Source organism: Peromyscus leucopus, chromosome 6, assembly GCF_004664715.2.
Source record: "Peromyscus leucopus breed LL Stock chromosome 6, UCI_PerLeu_2.1, whole genome shotgun sequence".
NCBI classification, from domain to species: domain Eukaryota; kingdom Metazoa; phylum Chordata; class Mammalia; order Rodentia; family Cricetidae; genus Peromyscus; species Peromyscus leucopus.
Window position 1 is genome coordinate 113477925 of NC_051068.1, and position 12542 is coordinate 113490466.

General features: G+C 39.5%; 1 protein-coding gene across 2 annotated transcripts in view; it reads left to right on the forward strand.

The window, feature by feature from the left end:
- The window catches only part of LOC114689226 (guanylate-binding protein 1-like), a 29399-nt gene extending 22499 nt beyond the window's left edge, over positions 1–6900 (forward strand). For both annotated transcript variants that reach the window (XM_037207142.1, XM_028863598.2), the window contains 4 exons: positions 1581–1762; positions 2783–2882; positions 3902–4092; positions 6680–6900. In XM_037207142.1, coding sequence (XP_037063037.1) covers positions 1581–1762; positions 2783–2882; positions 3902–4092; positions 6680–6775 — 569 coding nt within the window. In that variant the 3' untranslated portion in view covers positions 6776–6900. The remainder of the gene's footprint in view (positions 1–1580; positions 1763–2782; positions 2883–3901; positions 4093–6679) is intronic.
- Positions 6901–12542: the final 5642 nt, after the last annotated feature.

The following is a 12542-nucleotide window of genomic DNA, read 5'->3' on the forward strand; positions in this document are numbered from 1 at the left end:
TGGACAGTGGCACATGGGTGCCCCTGCTCTCTACAAACCATACAGACATAATAATAATAAATAAAAATTGAATACTCAGGACACGATCTGATATTTGAACTATACATCTTTTGTGGTGGAGAGGTCATAAATTATATAACTAAGGGGCATGATAAGAGAGAAAGTTTGTTGATGTAACCAACCGTCTTATTAAATAAGAAACACAGAAACAGTGTAAAAGAGAAAGTCGAGAGGTCAGAGCTCAGAGCTAAATCTCACCCTTCCTTCTGCTGTCCCAGCTTCGCGAAAAGAGACCTACTTCCTGTCGGTTAGATTTTTTAAAGTATGTTGTTCTGCCTTCTCATTGGTTGTAAACCCAAACACATGATTGCCTCGTCACCGTCTGAATGTACAGCCCCCTAGGTCTTAAAGGTATATGTCTCCAATGCTGACTGTATCCCTGAACACACAGAGATCTTATGGGATTAAAGGCGTGTGCCACCACCGCCACACTCTTGCTATGGCTCTAATAGCTCTGACCCTGAACACACAGAGATCTTGTGGGATTAAAGGCGTGTGCCACCACCGCCACACTCTTGCTATGGCTCTAATAGCTCTGACCCCCAGACAACTTTATTTATTAACATACAATCAAAATAATATTTCAGTACAATTAGATTACCACCACAAAAGTTGCCAGAAAATTCATGAGAATTTTCTTCTCCTCTGAGTAAATAATTTAGACTCTTCAACCCTGTGCACATTCTCCCTTTTGTGCACTGAAGAGTGAACCAGTTCATTAGGTATTGTTGAGTATTCCTGCTGATAGGCCATGGAACATATGTGATTATATATAAAGGGAAGCTCCGGGGCTGGAGAGATGGCTCAGTAGTCAAGAACACTGGTTGCTTTTCCGGAGGACTGGTTGAATTTCCAGCACCCGCATGGCAGCTCATAATTATCTGTAGCTCTAGTTCCAGGGGATCCAGTGTTATCTTCTGGCCTCTACAGGCACAAGAAATGAACATGCACAGAAAAACATTCAGACAAAAACATCCATATGCAGAAAGCAAAATAATAATTCTTTTTAAATTAAAGGGAAGTTCTTTTTAGCCATCAGTGCAAGATCACAATAGTTTCAGTTTGTGGCTGATGTACAGTTAACTAGTGATAGAAAAGTATTGACCTTTAGACACAGAATTCAGAGAGAGAGAGAGAGAGAGAGAGAGAGAGAGAGAGAGAGAGAGAGAGCTGTAGAAACACACACAGACACACACACAGACACACAGAGACACACACACATACACACACACAGATGACTGTATTCAACCATTGCTCTATAAGCCTATTAGTAACTAGTGGATATCCTCAGATATAGATCTCCTTGGAACAACAAAAGCAAGGATGGACCTTCACTCCCCAAATCATGTCTTGGTGAGATATGTCAGAGGCATCATGGTCTCTCAATGCTGGTATCACAGAACTCTATGTATCCAAACTAGTACTACTAAACAAGTGTTGTTTAGCAAACTACCAAACAGGTGTTGGCAGAAAGAGACATCATAGCAATCCTACATGTTTTTTTCCCTTTTCCTCCACAGTGGATCATATGCAAGCTGAATCTTCAAAGACTACAGTAAAAATAATGGAAGAAATGCAAAGGAACTGTGATCAGATGATGGAAAATAAAGACAAGAATCACCAGGAACATGTGCGACAGTTGATAGAAAAGATGGAGAGAGACAGAGCTCAGCAAGAGAAGATGATGACCTTTGTGCTTCAGGTATTCCATTGTGCCATCTTAACATTCTCACCCAATGGCAGGAATAAAAGACACTGATTAGAGGTTAGTGCAGTTGATCTAGGTGAAGGACCATTGCAGCCAGACACTCTACTGCAGTTTTACATCCTTTGTGTCTGTGTCATAGAAAATGGGCAATTGCTAATGGCCTCTTGCTGGTAGACTGTGCTCCCTGGAGCCTGCATTATTCTCACTCACTATATAGTAGCTAGTGGTCATCAAGCCCTGTACAAAAAGCCTTCAATACATTGCATATTGTACCCACATCAAATGATACAGAACTGTTTACCTTTTTTATAAGGAAAACTATAGTTACAGATGAGATAAGGAATTGTTGTGTCATATCTCATGAGAAAATACCTAGGATATATTTTCTGCCTAATGGAATCAATAATGATTTTGTCTTTGTTGAAACATATGATAGAAATGCTCTCCTCACTGTTTTACCCTAACTACTCTCTGGGATTCCTCTAGGCCTGAGGATTCTATACATTGGTCCAGAAGTGTACTCTGAGCAGTCTCCTCAATTTTATTTTATTATTATTAATAATCCCATCAGAATTTCATTATCTAATTATACTTGTGCTTCTGAGCACAATGGAGAAATCCTCCCAAGTGACCATCATTTTGAAATGAATACCCACACTATAGAAGGGGTCAATTGGAGGAGAAAAAGAGAGTGATAATTATACCCAGTTGTGTTGCCTATTGGATCAAGAATCCCAAAGTAGAACTCTACAGCAGCAATACTTCAGGGACTCCATAGATGAGCCTCTTCTAAAGACTATGAAGAAGTTCTTGGGAAATAATTCCAAACACAGGAAGTTCAAGAGAAAGAAACATGTTATAATATAAGATAGGAGGCTAACTTCAAAGAGAGTTTCAAGTCTGATTAAGATACTAATTCTAGAAATGAAATCGAAAAACGTATTAGATAATAATGAAACAATTTCTGTGAGATCATTTTATTCTATGCCTCTTTAACCATCCTTTCCTCTTTAGGAGCGAGAAGATCTCAAGGAAGAAATCTTTGAAGAGAGAAGAGAACATCAGAAGGAGATGCAGGAGATAGAGGCAAAAAACAGAGAAATAATCCTAAAATGTATTAGACTCTGCATTCGTACAATCAATATTTCCTTTCCCACACTGTCACCAGGGCACAAGTGCAATGACCAATAGCATTGAACATGAACTTTACATGCTTGCATTATGCTGGCCATAAACATTGCAGAAATGAAGATGGTGTATAAAGGTCAAGAGTTGCTACTAAGGCGATTTCTTTGATGCTCATTACTAAAACTGTTGATATCCCTCTTGTTTTTCCTACTAATGCTATTAAGGATGGCTAAGTGCATACTATTTGTTAAGTTACTTACATTTCCTTTAGAGAAAATATAAATTTTATAATAAGATATATTTTAAATAGGGAGCTGTTATGTAGTTTGTTTAAGGTCGATTTCTCTTTCTTCATCCACACAGTGATTGTAGATCTATTTTCTGATATAACGGCTTACTCACACTGTTGAATCTGGTTGAAATAACATGAACATAGAGAAAATTATATGCAAAGTGAACAAAGGAACTTTAGGCCCAACTAAGTATCAATACTGGGGGTTCAGTGAATAATGTTTCAGCTCACGTGGAAGGAAATGTTTCTTTTTGAGTTAAACTTTATTTTACAGTAGTTGTGTAAAAGAATGGGTTTTATTAAATTGCCCTTTGAATGCTTTGTCATCTGACTTAGCCTAGGTTCAGGGTGCAGAAGCTCCATGGTCAAGAGGAGGGTTGTCCCTGTGAAGAGTGAGTGTATAGAGCTTCAAGATTCCTTGTAATGAAGCCAAGGGTAACTGCTGCCCTCTCCTTGGTCCTGGCTCAGTGACATCATGTTTTCAGACTATAACAAGAAGAGGAAAGATGTGTCTTCACTCTCAAAAGTAATGTCTGAGTTAAGAAAATGTATAAGAGGAACTATGATCACTCCAGAATAAATTATGAACCTAAGAATTTCCATCATGAAGAATCAAAATAAATAAACATTGAGGAGGGAGAAGCTACACACTGATCCTACATATTTTTTTCAATTTTGTTTTTTTGTTTTTTTTTGTTTGTTTTAATCCTCAGTGGAATCTGCACAAGCTCAGTCCTCAGAGTCAATGAAAATGCTCCAGGAAATGTATGAGACCAATCAGAAGAGTATGGAACAGAAAGAAAAAGATTTTCTGGATTATTTGAAACAAATGGCTGAGCAGATAAAAGCAGATGCATTGGATCAAATGGCAAAGCAAGAAAAGACCTTGATTAATAAGCTTGAGGTAATTCATTGTGACATCTTAATTTTCTCATTCAATGTCTAGTGATAAAAGACACTGATTAATGGTTAGTACATGTGATTATGTAAAGGACTTTTCTGTGTAGACACCTTCACTTTTGTATTTCTGACAAAGGCTCATTACATATAGAGTATGCTCCATGACTCCTGAATCATTGTGTCACTCAAAATATATAAGCACATAACTGAAATCCCTACACTTAGGACTTTAACCACTTTAACCCCTGCTTCTTTAAGGACAAAGGACTACTTTATTATCTTTTCATCTCATTGTTTGTTCTAGATAGGGTCTCTCTGTGTAACTCAGGCTAGACTGGCATTTGAGATCTTTCCACTTCAGTACCCCAAATCCGACATTTTTTTTTTCTACTGTGGAAATTGCCATTCCTGAAAGATAGAAAGTGTACTGAGATACTATTCCTGGGTGGACATCTGGCATGTTTCTCTTACCTAGTGCACTTCACAGTGGTTTCATTTTTGCCATCTCTATAGGTCTTTATCTCTGTAAGCATCCTAAAAAGCAGTTTCACCTACCTATGGTCACTAAGCAGCACTGATTGTAGGCACTTTTTTGTTCTGGCCTTGAGTCTGAGTCACACTTTGGGCAAATGCACTCCCAGAACACTTCAGTACTTTACTCTTTGTAATGCCAACAAAATCTTACAGGTCTGTATAAAACTCCCAAATCATGTCTTTCCTTAATCTGGAAACTATGCATCACTCTACTAAATGTATATTTATTATCCTATTTACATATATGTGATATTCACATCATATGGTTAAAGACTTTTGAAGAGATTTTTTTTAAAGATAAAATTCTAAATATGTAGTAAGAGGCTAAATGTGGGACATCAGAGCAATAGTATGTCATAGTACAAATTCTAATTGGTCTTAATAATAAAAACATGGAGTCAGATATCTGGTTAAACACAAAGATCAGAGAAACAGAGCATCCAGCCACTAGAAAGACTTTTTAACTCTAGGAATCCTTGATTGAAAAGAAGGAGCTCCTGTTCTATCCTGCCTTAAAACTTCCTTTCTCTACCCAGCCATATCACTTCCTGTTTCTTCCTCTCAAGTGCTGGGATTAAAGGCATATGAAGCCAAGTGCTGGGATTAAAGGTATATGATACCACTGCCTGCCCTCTAATGGCTGGGTCTGTATCCTGATATTCAGGCAAGGTTTATTTGTTAAAGCACAAACACAGTATCACCACAATACTATGCTAAGGAATGTAGACAACACATTTCAGATGCTAAAGTAGAAAAACTACTAAAGCTATGAAGAATCACACTGAAAAAATAAAAATGTGGGCTGGAGCGATGGCTCGGAGCATAAAAGTGGTTGCTGTTCAAATGTAGGGACATGAATTTGAATCCCCAGAACCTGTGTATAAGCAGGATGCAGTACCATGAATTCCAGTTCCCAACATTTTACAGAGAGATAGAAAGCATAAACAGGAGGATCCTTGGAAACTCCCAGGCCAGCTTGCTCAGAAAAACAGTGGAGGAATCTTGTCTCAAACAAGGTGGAAAGTAAGAAACAACATGATGGCTATCCTCTGACCTCCACAGATACCCCCCCCCTCTGTCTTCCCCTACTCTCCATTTCCTTTTCTGTCTTCCTGTCTCATACAACCACACTCATTCACACTCACGAGTGTGCACACACAACAGACACAACACTAAAAGACATATTTTAGCATTTTTAAAGTGTACTTGCCTGACCATTATTGAAAAAAATAGTTATCGTAGTTTTGGTTATTTACTATATAGTATCAGTCCAACTTAAGGGTTTCATTATAGCATTTCCATAATTGCATATAACCAGACTTGATGGCATTTTCTTATTCTTTAATGACCCCTCCTCTTTTGTCTTACTATTTTTCCTTTAATTATATGTCCTTCTCTCTCCTCTCTGGATTCCACATGAGACAAAGCATACTTCTTATTTTCAGCATGGCTTATGTCATTTCCATCCACTTACCTGAAAATACTGTCATTTAATCTCATTTGCAGCTGTAAAAGATACAGTTACATACACTGTAAATTATAAATGAGTTATAAAAACTTTTCTATAGAATGATAAAGACAATATTGGCTCTTTGAGAATTAAACCAGTATATTTTCTCTATTAGAATTTTTGGAGTACAAGGAGTTCACCAGGAAAGGAACAGACGTACAAAGAATAAACTTCCCGCTGTGGAGAGTGTGGAGAGAATGAAAAAAAAAGAATGTCCAATTTGGTTGTGTAATTTAGCTTCTGGGGACAGTGAATAGTAAGCATGAGGATACAGGTTTCTCTGTAAAAAGCTGACTTTGATTCTTTTGGATGTGTACCCAGAAATGACATGGCTACATCTGATGGAAGGTCTCTCTTAAGTTTTTGGAGGAGCTTGAAGACTGACTTCTGTAGTAGTCATAATAATTTAATTTACATTCCAAGCAGCAGTGTATACGGACTACTGTCTCCTGAATCCTTATTGCTGTTCCTTGCTCCTTGGATGCCAGATTTCTTACTGGGAAAATGATACTCTGTGCAGATTCCAGTTTCCAATTTCTCTTTTCAGGAACAAGGAAAAGTTTTTAATGAAAAACTCAAGAATCAGAACGAAAAGCATGAGGAAGAAATAAAGAAAATGAAATTTGATTGTTCTGTGATGTGAAAAGTCTAAGCACACCAGCCTCCTCCCCTGCTCTCTCCGTTCAGGACAGAATCTTACTGATAAGCTTCAAATCATCTCACATCAGAACTAAATGTAATCCACAATAATAAAGATGGCAAACCTAAGAGCATATGGTCTTTGTACAATGGAGTATAACTCTAGGATGTTACTGTGCCATTTCCATAGATCCATAGGAACTGATTTGATATTAAAACAGTGAGGGTACATATACTATGCTTACTAATAGTATTAATTATCAATATAATGCTTGAAAGAATCTTCATAGAAATCAGGTAACTCTACTGTGAGTGGACTTTTAGTTGTGTGGCAGAGATGTACTTAAAATGTCCCCCCACATGCTCATGTATTTGAACACTGGGTCCTCAGCTGCTGATGCTGTTATGAGAGGTTGTGGAACATTGGGAGATGGAACCTAGTCTAGGAAATAGATCTGGGAGGGAAGGAGGCTAAAGACTTGTAGCCCAGCCAGCCCCTTTCATATCCTCTCCTTCTTGAAATGTGAACCAGCATCTGTTATAAGGTCTCTCAGCACCTTCTGCTGCCAGCCTTCCCTCCTATGATGGACTTTATGTCCTCAGACCATGACCCCATGTCAACCTTTCTGTAAGTTACTTCTAGTCAGATATGTTGTCATCACAACAAGGAATGTAATTAACACAGAAAATTGGTACCTGGAATAGTGAGTTTCCTTGCTGTGGTTTCCTGAAGCCTAACCTGGTTTGTGGGACCAAAGTGTAAGAGCTTCAAGCTGCAGGCTAATGAAGCCCTGGGACACCAGAAGCAGAGCACTATTTGAGCTGTTATGAAGGGAGTGGGGAAGACCAGAATGTAATAGAAATGTGGAAGTAGAGACTGCTTGGGTTGCAGGGAGCTATGGTGAATCAGGCAGAGGTAGAGGCTGTAGCAGCTGTGACCAGTGTATGAAGCAGAAGAGCCCAACTGTCCTGGTTAGGAGACCCTTTGGCCAATGTAGGAGAGCAAGCTTCCACAGCTTTCCCATAGGATCAGCCAAGAGTGTGCCTTACCACCTTCAGCCTCCATCGTCTCCATCAGGAGGTAAAGAGAGACTATTTCCGGGACAGAAGCACCATGTCCCACAGGGTCTTCATCAGCACCAGGCTACAGCCACTCTCACCATGTGTTCTAGTTTCACTTCTGCCCCAAGGAAGATAACTAGGAAATAAGATGAAAACTGCATAATTCCATGAGCCACTAAGACCACAGTGTATACCACTGCCCACCCACTGAAAGAGAAAAGCAGACAATGAGGTTTGGTGTGATTATCTGGGAAGAATACAAATGTGTTCAAATATAGAACTGTACGGTAGTGTTTATTGATGTTGTTACACACATCACTGTAGTAGACAGTGCTCATGGGCACACTAAAAAAAGTATACACAGTGAAATAAAGGTTTATGCAAGAATTTGTAGCAACCCATTTTTAAAATTTTTGACAGGGTTTCACTAGGTAACCCTGTCTGACTAGGAATTACTATATAGAATAGTCTGCCCTCTGATTCAGAGATCCTCTTGCTCTGCTTCCCAACTGCTTGGATTAAAGATGTATGCCACCATACCCAGTCAACAGATCTTTTCATAATAGCTAAAAACGAAACAGAAGCCAGGTGCAATGACCCATGTAGTAGTTCTAATTATCCACATGAGTGGAGGGGACGGAGCTAGAGGGGAGAGAGAGAGAGAGAGAGAGAGAGAGAGAGAGAGAGAGAGAGAAGGAAGCAAAGAAATGTATTCAAAAGAAACACAGTTCAGTGTCAATTTTGAGGAATATTTTGACATTTAATATCATCACATTTTTAATGCTCAATAAAAACCTAACAGTGTGTGTGGACCTCTAGGTACATTTTCTCTATTTGGTATCATAAACATTATGAATACAGTGTTGATGTCCCCACCAGGAAGAAAATGAGGCACAGGGGCCCTGAAGCTGGTAGGTGCACATGGTTTACATGATTGTGGTGCCAGGCCTCCCTCTAGTGCTGACTGTTCTTGCCCCACATCAGAACTTGGAGGAGTCTCAGGTGGCATGGGTTGGTGAGATGTCTGTCTTGCTCCTCATTTGGGGTCCAGATCTTGTATCATGTTTCTTCAGTCCCTCCGTCTCAACCATAGAAATGCAGGGGAGAAATAACAAGACAGAAATGTGTCTATGGAACACAAATCTTCAGTCTATGCTAGGCAGGACTCTGTACTGCAGGTTTCCCCTGGGCTCCCAACCCCTTTGTTCAGTGAGGAATTCAGCAGCTGGCTTTCTCTTCCTAAACACTGCAGTCATCAGCCTTCAGTCTTCCTGATTCTTAGCCTCTCCCTATTTGAAAAGACACCATAAGATCATGTATAGGAGCTGGTGTGGGGGCACACACTTCTAGTCGCAGTACTTGAGGTGCTAAGACAGAGGTCTATCAGTTTGAGACTAGCCTGTGCTAAAATTAAGAATCTATCTAAAAAAATATGTGAGTGATATCAGAGTTTACTAAAATAAAAGCAAACGTATACCAGGAAATAACTACAAGTAAAAAACCCTGAAAAGTCATGTTTTAAAAATCTGAATCAATTTGATAAAAAAAAAAAAAACAGTAAAAATAAATCCTCGTTGTTAAGTTTCCAGTGCTCTCCTTGGTGATCTTGGACTATTTCGTTATGTGGTATCTAGTTCTCTTGCTTTCCTCTATTTTCCACCCTCTGAAGAGTCCATTTATTCCACTGCAATGAACCTGTTAGGTCAGGGACTGTGTCAAATGAGTCTTCATGCTCCTCTGTACATTTCGCACAGTGCTTGTGCTCAGTAGACACCAACATGCATTGTGATAATTGTTTTCCCAACTTGAAGGTCCTGCCTCTGTTCTACTGAGAACTCTGTGATCCCTGTTGCTGTGCAGTGGAGCTTGCTACAGAGTTCATATTGTAATCTGCAGCTTAGCATAAAAGCATTCTGTACCTGATATTCATACTCTCAGGATTTGGAAAAAAACTTCAAGCAGCTTCATGTAAAACAAACTGTGGAAACCAGACTCCAATCCATTCAAGAAGTCATGTGGTTTCTAGACATTCAGGGTATTTCTGAGAAGCTGAGCCTGTCTGCTTTCACTTTCAGTCTGGTGTCCATAGTGACAAAATGTCCTGGTTGTCCTGAATTGACATCAGAAAATGTGTCCTAACAAATAGAAGCAGAGGAAAGCCCAGGGCTTTCCTCCATACTTTATTGGGGGCTATGTAGATTTCAAATTCAGGGAGAGTGAATGGACAGGGATTTAGAGCTAGAAATATTCCATTGGCATTTGTAAAACATAGAATCAAGAAACCTGCTTTGAGTTTCTGTTAACACTCGCCAATTTATTGTTTTCTGAACTCCTGGATAGAGCAGCTGTCTGAACACCATGACCTGATAAACTGCTAAGAATACATTAGAGGATGGAGGGATGGCTTGGTGTCTAAGGGGAGGGCTTTCTGCTCTTTCAAAGGACAGAGTTCATATCTCAGCAACAATGCAGAGCAACTCACTGTTTACAAACTGTTTTACTGTTACAAACAGCTGTTTGTAACTCTAGCTCCAGGGAAACCTCATGACCTCTTTTGACTTCTGCAGGAACTTACATATATGAAGTAGACAGACACATACACTTAAATAAATAAAATAAAATCTTTTAAAACCACATAGTACCTTCAAGCTGTCTTTGTTGTTCTACAAAGTGCAGAAAATTAACACATGTAGAAGGAAAACTAACAACACCTAAAAAGGTTAAGTGCATTCATCACATAACAGACAATAGTCACCTATAGCATAAAACTTTGCTGGATTTTGAAGTTACTGTCTTGAAAGGGTGGTTCCTGAGGACACCTCACAGGATTTCAATCAAGAAAATGCATCTCCAGCCCATGGGTTATAGGAAGCTGGGAAATCTTCACTGTAAACTTAGGCTATGTCTGAGGAAAGGCGTGATCGTCTATCTAAAATATATCTCTGTATGACCTTGAAAACACACCTAACATGACTATAAGTTTGATTGCTATAGATAATATTTCTTTATTATCCTAAATAGCTTTGAAGGACTAAAACTTTACATTATTATTTTAAATGAGCTGCACAGGTACAATATCTTAAACAAGAATACAAACACATATACATTATAACAAAAATAACCTTAAATTTGTATCAATATACAAAATTCCATACCAATCTAAAATATTTAAGACTAGATGTTGCTTTTTTAGTTTAACAGTATATTCAATAATCTACCCTTTTATCTTACCATTCCTATATCCCCCCTTTTTCTTTTCAGAATGAGATCCCTGAATCTAATCTCCTTTGTTTAGTTTCTTCACTGATTATGACGCTACCGCCACCTGTTCACCATGTCCGAGCGAGGGGCTGTGGATTACAAAATAGAGACAAGAGACAGAGAGTCATTTGCCACAGCAGAATGCCAAATGTCCTTTACTGAAAGAGGGAGGAAACTTTAAAAACAGGCTTAGAGCACAATGGAGGAACCCCGGAGGGCAGAAGTTCACTACTCAATGTTCTACATTCTTGCATCTAAGCTGTTTACACCAAATGTAGAATATGAGAACAAAGAACCTCTGGTGAGCATTCAGTAAGATGGAAATCAGCAGGGAATCAGCATAGGGAGGACATCTGGTCAAGGTCGGCATGCAGGCAACAGTTTACTCGATATGGGAAGGCCAGGGCCCACAGGTCCCCCCCTTTTTACTAAAAAATGAGCTTCTGACTTAGGTTGCCTGGGACATCAGCAGGTCACCTTACCCATCATGGAGACACCTGCCCAGGCCACACAGGTGCTCTGGCTTAGGTTGATGACCGTCCCTCCAGGCATCACCCGTCTCTGAATACTCATTATCATACAGACTCAACTGCGTGAGCTGCTACTGCTGCCAAAGATCTCAAAGTGGTGCTGGGCTTGCAACCTGTGCAATACAGAAAAGACCAACAGAAGTCCTAACCCACCCATAAGCCAGTAGGGCAAAGGCAACTGAGCCATTCCCTTCCTTAACGAGCCTTACTGCAAATTGGAGTCCTCTTAAGGTGGTATCCCATAGGCAAGTGGAACCTGAGTTTTATAAATTTTACAGCTTTCAAAGCCAATTGAAATGTATATAACTGTTGAATAAAATTTAACATGCCCAATAGAATGAAAGATAAATTAACTGTGGTATCTCCTTTTGCTGCCAGGGTCTACATTGTGCTAGCTGTAATAACCAATTATGAAATGGCAATCCCAGAAACAGTAGCAGCAGTGGCCACCACCGCTATAACAGCAACAATGGCAACAGCGATGTCAGATTCTCTTCTGGAGCATGTGAGCATCATCTGTGTCTAACTGCCACGGTCCACTGGCATGGACACAGCTCCAGGAACACGAACCACCAAGGCTCATTTTTCTTGATCCCAGCATTACTTAGGCTGGCAGTTCTGCAAAAGAACAACTGAGAACCATAAAGAAAAACAGACAGCAAACAAGGTGCAGAACTAATGGTCTCATAATGGCTACATTCAGGTTCACAAATTTTAAGGTATCTTCAAAAGAGGCTAGATGAATTTCAGGAGGCAAATAAATGTTGCACAGAACCGCTCCTGAAAAGTAGGTACTACACCAGCTTGAAGAGAATTATGAAAATGAAAAAGGCTTAGCTGGCATGCTATTGTTAACAAATGAAGGTCAGTGACCTTCAGAGTTATCCTTAATCTCCAAGATGTCTGGGTGACATGTTC